We start from the raw sequence: 16,065 nt of genomic DNA, 5'->3' as shown, positions 1-16,065 counted from the left end.
CTGCCTTAATGTTTGCTGTAAGGTACTGTGTTCCTTTTAACCCATTCTTGCCTGGCCCACAGCTGTACATTTTTGGTCCCTATTGTGTATATACAACATTGGGCAGAAATGGCTTAAGGAAATCTTTCAAAAAACTGTGTTACCACTTCCACTGTGGTGAAGGGTCATCTTTTGTTAGAAAAAGTAATTATGTTCAAGTGCCAGTACATTAGTGCAATTCTCCTATTAAAGAATAATAGAATTTGGTGTCTTTTGTAAGACATAGTCCCTGATAATCACGACTTTAAATATGCTCTAGTGCAGTGTTTCATAAACTGAGTTGGGACCCACCAGCGAGTTGTGAAACTGAAGCTGATGACTGACAAACAAAATGTACTAAGCCCTATGGAAAGTGAAACTGAGCTGCACGTGCATTTACTTGGAAATAGGTGACCATGCCTCAGTTCACTTCAAAGGGCAGGCCAAGGGAAGTGCAACACCACCATAATAGTCCTGATCTGATGTACACAAAAAACACTCAGGAAAGAAGACCCTCCCTACAAGCTGACAAGGAAAAATTTATTGAGTCCTACAGAAAATGAAATGGGCAGCCCAATCCTAAGTTGCATTGGAATGGGGAGGCCTGCAGGCCTGCCCCGTATCCAATGTGAGGTTGGAGTCCAAATCAGCTCAGCCAGTGGCTAGGGAAATAACTTCCCTTACCCCAGGGAGAGCCGTGGCAGCCCCAATGGGACTACTCAGATCTGTGTCACCTGGAAAGGTGATGCAATTCCAAGCAGCCCAGAGCTGCACCAGACTGCCCAGGAACAAGTGCCGGATTCTGGCCCCATCCCCTGCTCTCCCGTCACTCATCCACTGGCCTGCCTATCGCCGACCCTCCCCTCCACCCCAAAACACCTCCTCCCCATGCCCCCCCCCAGACTCCTATGCCGGCCAAGCTCAGCCAGTGCACTTACTTGAGCTGGCCTGGCTGACACCGGAGGAGGTGCACATGTGCTCTATGACACATTTGTGACACTCCTGGGCTGGTGTAAGGGACTTGCACCGGCCCAGTGCTACTTCCTGGATTACGCCCTGAGTTGCACATGCATGTTTTCATGTGAGTAGGCAACCATGCCTTGGCTTTTATCAATAGCCAGATGAAGGGGAATGCAAGGCCACCAGAATGGTCCCGATCTGATTAACATGGAGCTCAACAAACACTCCAGCTCCCCCACCATAGTAAAAGGATAAAAATAGATGCTTGAGAGACTAGTATTGTAAAAATAAATTTTTTTACTCTCGTAAAGTTAGGGGGACAGGCTGCCAGCTAGGCCGACAAGAGTGCAGTTTTTAAAAGTGTGTGCTAGTGCTAAAACGTTTGGGAACCACTGCTCTAGTGCAGTGGTTCTCAAACTTTTTTAGTACAAGGACCCACTTTTTAGAATGGCAATTTATAGGGATCCGCCAGAAGTGATGTCATTAACATGGAAGTGATATCATCAAGCAGGAAAATTTTTAACTCCCCCCCCAGGACAAAATCAAATCAATTAATTTTGAAACCTATACTTACCATAAACTTATTTAAAACCCTCCTGCACCCCCTCCCCCAAATAGTCTCTGATTTGTTAAAAAAAATTCCCCAAACAGCCAAAAGGCTGCAATCCTATCTGCACTTACCTGGGAGTAAGCCCCACTGACTATCACTTAAAAGCATATACATAGTAGCCTGTTAAGAGTACAGATTTGTAACGTCCCCAACTGCAGTACATAGCATGGTAGCATCAAGTCTAATATATTAAAAATAAAATTCATGCTGGAAAGAATGGGGACCCACCTGAATTTGGCTTGCGGCCACCCAGTGGGTCTCAACCCAGTTTGAGAAACACTGCTCTAATGCATTTATAATTACTCAAATGTAATATGGGGATCAATTGTCCTCAAAAGAAACAAGGAGTATATTTATTACTAGCTGTGGATAAATTGGCAAGAAGAGGAACCATTATACTTCATGTGCAGCAAATTTTGTGTATAGAGAGGAGGGAGGGAGGAGGGATTTTCTGGAGGAAAAATCCATTATGGGGTACAAGCCATGATGTGTATGCGCAACCTCCTGATTTTAGAAATGGGTTATGTCAGAATGCCAGATGCAAGGGAGGGCACCAGGATGAGGTCTCTTGTTATCTGGTGTGCTCCCTGGGGCATTTGGTGGGCCGCTGTGAGATACAGGAAGCTGGACTAGATGGGCCTATGGCCTGATTCAGTGGGGCTGTTCTTATGTTCTTATGGAGTAGGGCCACATTGTCCTTTCATTCCAAAGAGCAGCAGGCCCAGTCTTTGCTGGTTGTTCCTCTGCTGTTTATAAATGGAAGGGATGGTGTAATGTTCCTACTGAAAAGCAGTGTTGGGTTACTCTTAAGCAATAGTTAAAAAATATATTGTGACATGCATTCTATGATGTGCACGAAGTTCAGGTAGAGTGAAGCTGGACCTTCCAGGTAGCAGAGGATACCAACCACCACAAGATGTCAGTGTTGAATTTCATAAAGCACAATTGCTGTGTCTTGAAAAGTGGCACATGTTTATCCAGAAGCTGCTTCCCATATTCCACTTTCAAAACACAGGAGCGAGAGAAAATTGTGCCAATTTATTTAACCATATGAATACACATCAGACAGAGTTCCAGGAACAGCTTGGTTACACCCATCATTTCTTGTATAAACCAGCAGACATGAGAGTACAGTAATTTCCAAGGATGGGTCCGTATATATAATTGTCAGTAGCTGCAATACAAAGTATGTGTTACACTAGACTCATCTCTTGTTCTGACTGTAGGGGTTCTCATTCCAAATACTAAGCAGATGATAATACAGTAGTTATGATAAAGAGACTCCTAGCTGTAGTACACACTTTATATGTGTGTTTACCTATTTACATACATTCAGTTATAGAGAACTCCATCACAGCTTTGCATTCAAAAGGATTTCACTTCCAATATACAGAATGCTGGAATGACAGGTGGTATTAGCGTGCAAGGCAACCTTTGCTGAACATCTGTTTTAACAATATCTTGGTTTTGGCCCACTACCAAGGATATGACTGAAGCCACATTTAAAAACTGGTTAAGAAATGGGCACAATGCCATCAATTGTTTTGTGGCTAAATGTCACTTTTCTAAATATCCTCGGAAGTCACACAAATAGAATTAACATTTTGCTATCCAATTCTAGAGGTATTTCCTTAGAGTTAAGGACCAAGTCAGGTGAGAAGTGAAGGAGTATCAAATGAGATATGAAATCAATTTCCCATCTCCTTACATTGAAAAGGGGTGGGTGGGAGTTGTATTGGGGCCACATCACTGGAGAAAGGGAAACCTTTGCCATTTTCCTAATATAGTTCTCTCCCCAGCTACTCTTTCCTAGGTAGGGTAAACTTGCAGGTACTGGTGCTTCCAGTAAGTTTTAAAAGCAGACTTATACTGAATGCCAGACAAACTAATTGTGAAATAAAACATAAACTGAGCAAATATCAAAACCAAGAACAGACAACTCCCTCAATCTGCTGCTGTCCTATCAATTCTTTCTTTCCATGCACAAACCCCACAGAAGAAGCAGTTACTTTTTGGTGAGTGTTAACAATTGGAGGCACATACCCTGTGCCCAAAGGGTGGCCACCCTGCAAAAGAAACAGTATATTAGAAGTGCTCCTTTGCCATTTGGTGGTACAGGGAATTAATGAAGCAGTGTTGACAGAGAAAGTAATAAAATTTATTGGCCATTATATTCTCTTAAAATTAATATAGCATAAAGAAAGCTTGGGCTCTGGTTTGAGTATTGCTGCTTTGGAGGTTAACTTAAAGAACCAAGGTTGAAAACAGCAATCCCCAAACCCTTGTCTGCCCTGCCACTCCACCCAGCTGTCCCAACCTCTTCTTGCATGCTCAAGAGGAGGATGGAGACAGCTCTCCCTCCCCTGCTCCTACTCTACTGCTATGTTTTGTATAGCTGGTGACAAAAACTACTGGGAGTGGAGGGGTTTGGCTCCCAGTATTCTCCCCATCAAGCTACTTTGCAAAACACAGCAATGGAGCTGGAGAAGGACAATGAAGATGGGGAGGTGTGCAGTATTCATGTGCTAGCAGGCACAGGAGGTGGATTTGGAAGTGAGTATGGACAACACATGGATTTGGACTATCCCAAGTATCAGGGCAAACCATTCCTTTGACTGAAGACTTGAATTGTATGAATACTCAAGAGCATTAACCATGTGGGCAGAGAAACTGGATGGCAAATAACTAGCATTAATTATAAGTATGTGCTTTTTTATCAATTTACTGTACAAAACCAAACACCAACACTACTTATTAACAATGGAAAAAACTTTGATCACTACTATGGAATAAGAATTGCTTTCATATATACATCTTAATAAAAGAGAACATGCCAGGCTAACAGGATCAATATGCACAGAAGCATAACAGGAGCAAAGAGGGGGAACCTCACTATTTTCATGTATAGTGGATGAACCTGTTTCCTAAATGACTTTAAAACAATAAGTTGAATTCAGAGAGGTGCAAGCAGAATTCCAGTGCTATAACCAAGTTTTCCTGTCCCTTCTTCCCTGCTACAGCCCATGTGGGTTCTTCCAAAATCCTCTCTGAAAGATCAAGGAACTTTCCAGAACAACGAGCAATGTGGCATAGGGGCTGCAGGGGGGAAACAGAGTTTCACTGCATGAGCAGAAGTATTTTTCTACTCATATAAGGCACCTTTGCATCTGACCCAAAATATTTTACGTATAAACATTATTTTCCATTTTTCTACTAGCACAATGTACATAAAGAAAAAGCAAGAGCAAGAATAATTCTTAATTCAGAATAAGTGATTCACTGAACTAATCTACACAGAGTATCATACTCTGTGTGTTTTCAAGAACACAAATGATGCATATACCTGGGTATATGTCTCACATATACCGGCAAGCTCATTTTGTCTTACAAGCATTTTGGCTTATAATAGTTTTTTTCTTAAATCTTTCAAATGGATTAAACCAAATCCTTCGTGAGGGAAGATCCTCTAAATCTCATTTGGTATTCTATCTGTCCAAATCTCACTTGGGTAATCTGAATGTTTCCTAAGTCAATAAATTTCCACAGGCAATTCTACAGTCACTTTTACATAGCTCACATTGAGCTGAGGACATGTAAAGTGCTGTATTCACACACTGGGAAAAGTTTACCAAAAGTTATTCTAAACATATAAATATGCAGAAGCTTATTTTGCTTGTCAGATCATCTCATGTTATGAACTATTATAAATTCTCCAAACTTTTTGCTTGGCTTCATTTTCAGGTCCTTGAATATTCATTAAGCAACAGAAAGCTAGCATTGAGGCAGGACCTTTCAAGCAGGTATATGAAAACCCACAAACAACATAGTAATGCATCAGTTAAGTATGTTAGCCTCTCCGTGTACATTTCTCTTCAGCCAAACACTACTTTTAATCCCTTGAAACCCAACAATGATTCACAGACACAAAGTATTCAGATAATAAATCTAAAAAGAGCTAAGAAAAAAATGCTAAAACAAAAACATACAGAGAGCATACTGAGCACCATGTGACTTCACTGGTTTTGGAGACCAAGGCTGAAGTAGGTCCACAATAATAAAATAGAGGCATACAAAGTCGGTCCTCCGCATCTGTGGAGGATCCATTCCTGGTCCCCCCCTGCAGATACCAGTCATGAAACTAGCAGCTGGAGGACCTCAGAAAATCTCCCAGATGTGACTAGAAGGCAGTTCTGATCACACCCAGGAGGAGGTCCTCCAGCTGTGGGCTTGGCATCCATAGATACTGAAATCTGCAGACACTAAGCCTGTGGATTAGGAGGGTCTTTATATATATAGATATGGTATATAGACAGTGATGTGTGAAAGCAAATAGCACAAAAAAAAAAAGCAGAACTCTCACTAAACAATGGCTTTGCTGCTCCATTGTGCAAGCAGAGTTCCAACAGTTTTGGGATTTAAATCACCCTGCTTCTTCAGCTGATCCTAAAACATGACTACATTTAAAAGAAACATACTTCTAAGACTTCTTGCAGTACATAAATCCAAAATATTGAACTGCTTTGATTCAGTTTACAGTCTCTCCCTTCCAGATCATGAGGTAAGCCTTGATTACTTTAGGAAAGCCCATCTTCTTGGTCAATTATTTCTGTTTTGGTAGAGAACACATCAGCTAGCATATGCTTTGGTATCTCTGACCCCCTCACTTTTAATGTGTAGCAGGCATTTTCTACTTTAGCCAAACTCTGCTTCAAGGTATAAAGTTTTTTGGAAACTTCATAAGGTCCAGTGTTGCCAATATAGGAAAAGCCATCATAAATCTGACGCAGGAACTGGCTCAGCTCAAAGGGGGTATCGATATCACCATTGCCAACGCTGTTGATGCACATCCGCATTAGCTCTCCAGTTAGATCAGCCACTCCCAGGAGGTAATCTACAGGAGTAACCTTCAGGCTCCAAGTACGGTGTTGCTTATTGTGACAATCAGAGGGCACCTAGCAACAAAACAGAGTAAAAAGCTTAACACACAGGAACAGGACTGGTTAAAGAGAGTTCAGGCAGACCACGGATCAATTTCTTTTAGTAAGGCTTTTGAATGAAATAATGCATGGCTATGCTTAAAGTATAAGATGTCTTCCAATATGTTTATGTACTTAGGCAGATATTATCCCATATATCATACTTCTGGTTCACTAAGAGTTTTGCCTTAACAGGGTTGTCAATTTTATTTTCCTAGCAGGTCTCCAGTGATGGTGTTGTGAACTGCCCTGGAAAAGCATTTAGAAAAACATAACATTTCCAAAACTAAAAAAGACAATCATCTGCTCACTTCCTGCCAATCAGGCAATTGTTAAAGGCACAGAAGTCCCAGCGGAAGAAAAAAAATTGATAACCCTACCTTATTACTATTATTACTAAGAATATTTATATATTGCTTTTCAACAATAAGTTCATAATTCAGAAGTTCATATAAGCACCTGCATGGCTTGCTGCATGATCTTTATAAGAGAGGGTACAGCCAATGATGAGGTGACAAAGAGACTGCATGGCAAAATGTCTGGTAGAACTTAGGACTCCATAAGAGAGTTACCCATGAGTTGCACATAGTTTATCCAGCAAGGAAAGTAGACTTATGGACGAGTGGTCTAATATGACCCAGGGATTCCAATGTATAATCTTGCCTTTGTTATCTGAATAGCACATAAGCTTAGTACTGGTAATCTTGGGCTGCAAACCTATACAACATTTATCTGGGAGTAAGTCCCACTGAATTTAATAGGACTTATTTCAGAGTAGACACACATGGGGTTGCACTGTAAGCACAAGTTAGGAACAGTGTGAGCAAACCTGTGAGTTCATCCTTCTGATACTGCCTCATTCTCACTACATACCTACCCCAGTAAATTTCTTACTTGTATTGTTATTTGCTTTAAGGGTTGCTGGGCTCACCTTAACTAGTTCCTCTTAGATGGATCCCCATGAATGCACTTACCAATGTGGGAGAAACTGAAGCAGAAATCACAGTAGCAAAGATATTTGCTGCTAATTATATGTGGGTTCCAAGCACTCACTTGGGGAAAAACTCACTTGGCACTCAAGGCAAAAAAACGCACTATAGCAAATCAATTTAAAAAACAAGGTTTCTTTGCTCCAGTGATTTAAAAACAGCCTTGCTGACCTTTTGACTCTAAGATAAGAGTCATTAAGAAGACAATTCATCAACCAGTCCTCCTCCAAGAGCTTAGAAAGCTTCACTCAGCCCCTCCCTTCACCAATGCAAAGCGATCACCTTTCTTTCTTGCTCAGGGGGAAGGGAGGGGTTTGCTGGAAAGAGAATTGATGGATTGTCAGCCAGCTGCCCTCTCTCTCTCTCTCTCTCTCTCATTAAAGAGGCTATTGTTAAAGGACTGTTCAGTTTTTTTGTTAGTCTTCAGTCTTCAGAGTCTTTTTTGCTATGGTATCCCCGCTCTGAATGGTGGTTCTGAAACAGCATCTAGTGTGGCTGAAAAGGTCAATTCAGGAGGGACAATCCCTTCCACAGCAAGTGTAGTCTGTCCCTGGTCTGTCTCCCTGGCTATGGGCCTTCCTTCCTTGTCTCTTTGCCTCAGTCTGTTGGCCAAGTGTCTCTTCAAACTGGGAGAGGCCATGCTGCACAAGCTGCCTCCAAGCGGAATGCTCAGACGCCAAGGTTTCCCATTTGTTGAGGTCCATTCCTAAGGCCTTCAGATCCCTCTTGCAGATATCCTTGTATCGCAGCTGTGGTCTACCTGTAGGACACTTTCCCTGCATGAGTTATCCATAGAGGAAATCCTTTGGGATCCAGCCACCGTCCATTCTCACAACATGACCAAACCAACGCAGGCAGTGTATACATGCTATGGATGCCAGCTCGTTCCAGGACTGTGTTGTTTGGAACTTTGTCCTGCCAGGTGATGCTGAGGATGTGTCGGAGGCAACACATGTGGAAAGCATTCAGTTTCCTCTCCTGCTGTGAGCGAAGAGTCCATGATGCGCTGCAATACAGAAGCGTACTCAGGACGCAAGCTCTGTAGACCTGGGTCTTGGCATGTTCTGTCACCTTCTTGTTGGACCAGACTCTCTTTGTGAGTCTGGAAAACGTGGTAGTTGCTTTACCGATGCATTTGTTTAGCTCGGTATCGAGAAAGAGTATCAGAGATCGTTGAGCCAAGGTACACAAAGTCATGGACAACCTCCAGTTCATGCGCAGAGATTGTAATACAGGGAGGTGAGTCCACATCCTGAACCATGACCTGTGTTTTCTTCAGGCTGATTGTCAGTCCAAAGTCTTGGCAGGCCTTGCTAAAACAATTCATGAGCTGCTGGAGATCTTTGGCAGAGTGGGCAGTGACAGCTGCATCGTCGGCAAATAGGAAGTCATGCAGACGTTTCAGCTGGACTTTGCTCTCAGTCTGGAGAGGTTGAAGAGCTTTCCGTCTGACCTGATCCAAAGATACATAAATGCCTTCTGTTGCAGTTCCAAAGGCATGCTTCAGCAGGACAGTGAAGAAAATCCCAAACAAGGTTGGCGCAAGAACGTAGCCCTGCTTCACTCCGCTTTGGATGTCAAAGGGGTCTGATGTGGAGCCATCAAAGACTACAGTGCTCTTCATGTCCTCGTGGAAAGACATGATGATGCTGAGGAGACTGGGTGGACATCAGTTTTTTAAACTGATTTTAAAGGGGTGCATATTTCCCTTCTCCAGGGATCAGCACATTCCTTCTCATTTGCAAGGGCCATTTGTGTTGAGTCAAATCCGTGTATAAAAAATCCGCGTATAAATAGACTAGACCTGTACATAATTATGCTAATACAAGCCTGTATATATTTGTTTTATCATTTATTCTGCTTCTGTGTCATGAGGAAGAATAAAATGCTATGCAGGGTGCTGAAGCCTACCCACTAAAAATCCAATTAGCCTTGCTTCTGAGCTGTCATTGGGAACTTAGGCAATTCCAAGCCCATCTTTGTAGTCTTAAGGATTTCACAGATTTTACTTACTCTGCAATTGAAAAAACTCCACAGTCAGGGAATTAGAGGACAGGTCCTCTCATGGATTGAGAACTGGTTGGAGGCCAGGAAGCAGAGAGTGGGTGTCAATGGGCAATTTTCACAATGGAGAGAGGTGAAAAGCGGTGTGCCCCAAGGATCTGTCCTGGGACCAGTGCTTTTCAACCTCTTCATAAATGACCTGGAGACAGGGTTGAGCAGTGAGGTGGCTAAGTTTGCAGACGACACCAAACTTTTCCAAGTGGTGAAGAACCAGAAGTGATTGTGAGGAGCTCCAGAAAGATCTCTCCAGACTGGCAGAATGGGCAGCAAAATGGCAGATGCGCTTCAATGTCAGTAAGTGTAAAGTCATGCACATTGGGGCAAAAAATCAAAACTTAAGATATAGGCTGATGGGTTCTGAGCTGTCTGTGACAGATCAGGAGAGAGATCTTGGGGTGGTGGTGGACAGGTCGATGAAAGTGTCGACCCAATGTGCGGCGGCAGTGAAGAAGGCCAATTCTATGCTTGGGATCATTAGGAAGGGTATTGAGAACAAAACAGCTAATATTATAATGCCGTTGTACAAATCGATGGTAAGGCCACACCTGGAGTATTGTGTCCAGTTCTGGTCGCCGCATCTCAAAAAAGACATAGTGGAAATGGAAAAGGTGCAAAAGAGAGCGACTAAGATGATTACGGGGCTGGGGCACTTTCCTTATGAGGAAAGGCTACAGCGTTTGGGCCTCTTCAGCCTAGAAAAGAGACGCCTGAGGGGGGACATGATTGAGACATACAAAATTATGCAGGGGATGGACAGAGTGGATAGGGAGATGCTCTTTACACTTTCACATAATACCAGAACCAGGGGACATCCACTCAAATTGAGTGTTGGGCGGGTTAGGACAGACAAAAGAAAATATTTCTTTACTCAGCGTGTGGTCAGTCTGTGGAACTCCTTGCCACAGGATGTGGTGCTGGCGTCTAGCCTAGACGCCTTTAAAAGGGGATTGGACAAGTTTCTGGAGGAAAAATCCATTACGGGGTACAAGCCATGATGTGTATGCGCAACCTCCTGATTTTAGAAATGGGCTATGTCAGAATGCCAGATGCAAGGGAGGGCACCAGGATGAGGTCTCTTGTTATCTGGTGTGCTCCCTGGGGCATTTGGTGGGCCGCTGTGAGATACAGGAAGCTGGACTACATGGGCCTGTGGCCTGATCCAGTGGGGCTATTCTTATGTTCTTACTTAAGGTAATTTACTCTCTCCCCCCAGAAAAAAAAATTCTGAGAAGGCTGATTTTTCAGTCAAAAATTGCTTTTTGTACTTTTATCATATGAGATTCAACTCATGGCACACATGGTTCTAGGAGTTAAATTTCTGTAGTAACAGCTAGGGCCTAAAAGATCTAGTAACTTTGGGAGAGAGACACAATTTTACAAAGTTTGAGAAACACTATCAAATACATTATTGATCTATATATTGACTAAAAGAAACCAATACTTTTTTTCAGTACACAACATGCTCCTCAAGATTCCCACCTAAATCCCCATTTCTGAATTTTTATAATTTATTTTATTTGAAAGGAAATACATGGCATATTAAAAAAATCCTTCTGCTATTTTACTGGTCATGAAGTCATACATCTGCAACTTACTACTTTAATCTGAGTAGTAAATATCTGGGATGTTTTTCTTCAGTGGATATCTGTGCTTACAAAAATAAAATATCTGTCTTCTGCTGAGTACTCTCCATGACGCATCCATAACAGCAGAACTGGGTATGCTGCTTTTTCTAGAAGGAGCCACGTACTTTCCCTTGTCAACAGCTCAAACTGGCCAAACATTATGATTAATGGAGCGAGTTGAGCGTGACTATTTTGAAAACATCAAGAAGTTAAAACATCAGAGTTTGAGATGACTAAATGTGCTTATCTTACACCTATGAGTCAATTCCAGCTTTTCAAAGACCTTATGCAAATGCTTACTCAGTTTTCAGGCTCTAAAAGATATTTCTCACAATGCAAGTCTTCCTGAATCAAACAACTTTAATCCACTTATCTGAAACTCAGGCAAAATATATGAAGGACAGATAGGATCCTTTCTTTTGGAATATGCTACTTGAGAGACTTTTCATGTTTAACTCCTTCATATTTCCAAGAGATCAAAATCAGTGAAAGCATTGATAAGCATATAGAAGTCCTTCTCATGACAGCCTTATGGTATCAGACCAAACGTTCTTGTTCAGCATACTGATTCCACTCTAACCCACAAAATGCTTTACGGAAGCCCACAAGCAGAGAATAAAAATCATAGCTTCCACTCTACCCCACCCCCGGTGTGGCTATCAGCAACTGGTATCCATCAGACCGACTCTGAACACAAAGAATCTTAGCCATTGGATGCACCTATTCTCCAGACAAATTCCCCTTTAAGCAATTGAAGCCAGTGGCCATTACCACATTGCATTGCTGTAAATTCCACATATTAATTATACTTTGTGTGAAGGAGCACTTATTTTAAACCTATTTTCTGCCCACATATGCAGAACATTTGTAAATTCTCCATCAACTAGTCTGTGCCCTATATAAATGTGCTTAAAGGGCAAAGATGTACACAGAACACTGAACTGTATCATCCCACCAGTCCACTGAAAATCATGTTCAGGTCCTCATCCCACATTTCACCACACACTGTCCATACATTACTAAGCTGATCTTTACAGCCTTAAAGGCTGATATTCTTTTAAAAGGTGAAAGTTGTGATTCTCAGGTTGTTGAATTCAATACCTCAAACCAAGGTTTATGTTTGCCTAGATCAGTCAATGAATCATAGAACAGACACACAGAGTGGCTTATTTGGGATGAACAGCAGGTTTTCTTGCAGACCTGGTTGCAGAAGTGGCTGGCTCCTAACTGGGCAAAGAGGCACCTTTAAAGTGGTGGTTAAGCGAGGGACAGGACAAGATAGCAACTACTCTTATTCATTTCAGCATAGTACATTTTCTAGCAGTTGTTTACTGGTGCCTTCCTATCTCTTTGTCAGCTCCTTACCTGACAATGAACCATCTTTTCATTTATTTTCCAATGTAAACTGCTTTGCAAACTTTTTTGTTGAAAAGTTGTAAATAAATAATCCAAGTGAAAACAACATTGGAGCTCTGATTTTACAGTCTTTGGGTTAAGTTTTTAGCTTGCTGCTAAGTTTCACTTCACTGCAAACTGGTTAGGTCACTTTTGGGGAGGAAGTGACACTTGATGGCTCAGTTCTGAAGGTTACATCTTCTTTTGCGCTAAACTTCTGAATTGCTCCAATTACTTTGCTTTTCAAATCATTGACAAAGATAATGCTGATAAAAGAGTATAGCTATGCAAAAAAATGCTGTAAGTGGAGCACACAACCTCTAGTTTATGTCCATCAAACTCTTTGTACATATAAAGCGTTTTGTACAGTACAAACATCCTAAAGAGCCAACATAAGCAAAACTGATTCACCTAAAAAGAAATCTCATGAGACTTTCTGGAGGTGACAAAAAATGGAAAACATCACACATTCAACCTCTGGCCAAAGCCAAGAAATCAGAATAAATGGAATAAGAAACGCTTCCACTAATTATCCTATAAAGCATTGGATAGGAGCTGAGAGTTCAAAATTGACACCAGTTTTGAGCTTTCGAGTGAGATGGCTAGCAGCTAGGGTGGGCCTATCGTTAGGGAGTGCTTTACATTCCTTATATTAGCCACCATCCTTTAAGGGAGTCTCTCATCATTCCCATTTTATAAAGAGTGAACTCAAGCTGAGAGACTGGTACTTACTCATGTAAGTATTCAGTGACATTCTGACTCAGATAAGAGCAGAATCCAAGTCTCCCTTGTCAAAGGGCAGCACTGTATTCATGTAATGCTTCATTTATTACAAAGCCAAAAGTGGTGGTTCTGAGGCCTGACTTTGCCTTTAAGTGCTTGTACCTTTACCATTTTTCATTACTAAGTGTCAGAAATATTGAGGCAGTACAGAAATTATCGAAAGGGCTATAAAATATTTAAAATAAAGTTTTTAATTCTGCACGGGGCTTTACTAAAGTTGTTCTACAGTGTCCCAAGCATTACTTTTATTGTAAGACAAGGAGTGTGAATTAAATCTAGAACTACCTGATAAATTTCACTAAGTAAGATGGAAAAGCCAAAGAGTGGCTCCAACTTGAAATAAAATAAAAAATGTAATTAAATTCTATCTAATTGACAAAAATGTTCTTACCACTTCAGTTTCTTCCTCTTTGTCTTCTGCTACAAATATTAGCTGTTTATTGATCTCCTCTATACTAATTAAAGACCGAGTTTTGATAAAATACTGGAACGAGACAGCTTCCACATACTCCTGAAGACCTGGAAATGGAAGCAAATGGAAATGGAAAGATGCAAAACAAATGACATTTCACTGCATGCGTCCGCAATAAAAGTGAAATGATTTTACTGATATATGAGGTATTTGCAAGGAGAAAATCAAGACTATAGCCAAGAATAAAAATACAAATGAATATTTCATTAGTCAAACAGCACACAAGATCTATAAGTGCCTCATTATTTTACTATACTAACACTTTTCCCAATACAAGGTTCTTACAAAAGTTAAATGGATAATACAGCCTGACAAATCATTCAAGGTCTAGTCACCTATGCCCACCACTGTATTGCAACCAGTTTTGACCATGTAAACCGGGATTGGCAATGCAGCTTTCTTCCACTACATTCAGTCTCAATTGCTCTGGAGACTAGGACCAGGACATATAGGCTTAAATAATAAAAAGGGAGGTTTTGATTAACATAACGAAGAACCTCCCAGAGGTAAGAACTGTTCAATAAGGGAAGTCATTATGCAAAGGCTAGATAATAAACTAGCAGGGATGTTTTAGCTGTAAATGGCCTCAGGCTCAGTGATCGTGTACGGCCCTTCCAACTCCAACTCTATGAAAGCTTACTGACCCTGTATAGTAAGATAGAGTAGCATGCACATCCAACATGGAGCAGTGCTTGGCTAGCAACTTTTTCCCCAAAAAAGTATATGTAACAGCTAAAGAATATAATAAAACACTAGCGTGTGCTAGTCATTTAGAAATCACAGTGGAGATTATTCATGCTATTTGCCTCACCTTTAAATGGTTGCGATCAGATTACAAAGGATTAAAACGCATTTAGCTCTATGATGGATTGTAGCCATTGCTTATAACTCTGTGTGTGTGTGTGTGTGAGTAGAGAAATTAATCTTAAACTTAAACTTATTAGAAAGGGTTAAAGCCCTGTTCATGTCATGCCAGAGTCCTGATCCAAATTCCTCCCTTCCTGCTAGGGACAAGCCATGCAACACTCCTACTTCGGTTCAATTACACTGGCTACCTATATGAACCGGGACAGAGGGGGTGGGACCAGCAGAGCTCTGCTCGGCCAGATCCTGAACCACATGTTGGGCCAGAAGGCCCAACACAGAGGCTCTCAAGTCTGCGCCAATAAAATGGCTGGCGTAGACTTGAGAAGCCCCATTGAGGGGCTTGGGCTTTCCCTAGGGGAAGGGGACAAATGTGCTCTTCCCCCAAGGAGACCTCTGGCAGTGCCTCTGGATGCAGCAGTTGTCATTTTGGCTCCGCTGCACCCGGTGGAGCTGCTGGCTTTAGGACTGGGCTGTAAGACTCAGGTTAATGACCACAGTTACTGTTTTCCTCATTAGAATCAAATATGCTTGACATGAAATACGTGCCTTATAGAAGTCATTCTCCGCAGAAAGCAGCTTGAAAATGACATTTAAAATGACCTCGACCTTGACTTAAGGTGTTTTTAATGAGCAGGTAAAAGGATGTTTAAATATGTTGAACTGTAACTTAATAGAAGGACATCCGTTTCTTTGGGCAAATAATCCCAAAGGTGAAAAAAAATTCCATCCCATTTCACTATTCCGTCCAACAATACCTTCTTCCTTCTGCTCTCAGTTTTGGGTACTTTCCAAGAAGCCAGTAATTTACAAAGTTGCTTTTGTATAGTTTGTTTTCCCTGAATAAACGCTGTGAAGTCCAATTAAAAATCTGTTATTGTATCTGCCACTGCTTCCTCACATTTTTAGACAGGCTAGAAGAACAATAAAGAGATGCCGACATTTTTGTCTGAGAAGAACTGAGAGAGCCTGTAAGATCAATTCAGTTATACAGTTAAGCGGATGTTATTCTATATAGTCTCCAACTGCCCTTTACTCTCATATGTAGTTTTTCCATGATTATTTGCAGTGGCACACTGCACATAAAACTAATAAAGTAAAAAATGCATGGTTCTTAATATCTGAATAGTTTATTAAGATAATAATTAAGATAAACTAAGACTTTGAAAGACTCATTAAACCCATGCACTTTCAGAGAACAAGTCACTCAGGATTGGGAGGGCAGAGATGACCAGAAGAAAGTCAAGTAACTATATGGTTATGGACCCACATTTGGAACCTCCACAAAAGAAAGAAGTGAAAGAATAAA

At 41.4% G+C, this 16,065-nt stretch overlaps 1 protein-coding gene across 1 annotated transcript in view; it reads right to left on the bottom strand.

Moving 5' to 3' along the window:
• Positions 1-2,609: 2,609 nt before the first annotated feature.
• TSNAX (translin associated factor X) overlaps positions 2,610-16,065 on the bottom strand; it is a 29,078-nt gene continuing 15,622 nt past the window's right edge. The window contains exons 5-6 of the mRNA XM_066616831.1: positions 13,812-13,939; positions 2,610-6,540 (exon numbers count right to left, since the gene is read on the bottom strand). Coding sequence (XP_066472928.1) covers positions 6,163-6,540; positions 13,812-13,939 — 506 coding nt within the window. The 3' untranslated portion in view covers positions 2,610-6,162. The remainder of the gene's footprint in view (positions 6,541-13,811; positions 13,940-16,065) is intronic.

Source organism: Tiliqua scincoides, chromosome 1, assembly GCF_035046505.1.
Source record: "Tiliqua scincoides isolate rTilSci1 chromosome 1, rTilSci1.hap2, whole genome shotgun sequence".
Lineage (NCBI taxonomy): Eukaryota > Metazoa > Chordata > Lepidosauria > Squamata > Scincidae > Tiliqua > Tiliqua scincoides.
This window is presented reverse-complemented; position numbering and strand designations above follow the sequence as displayed.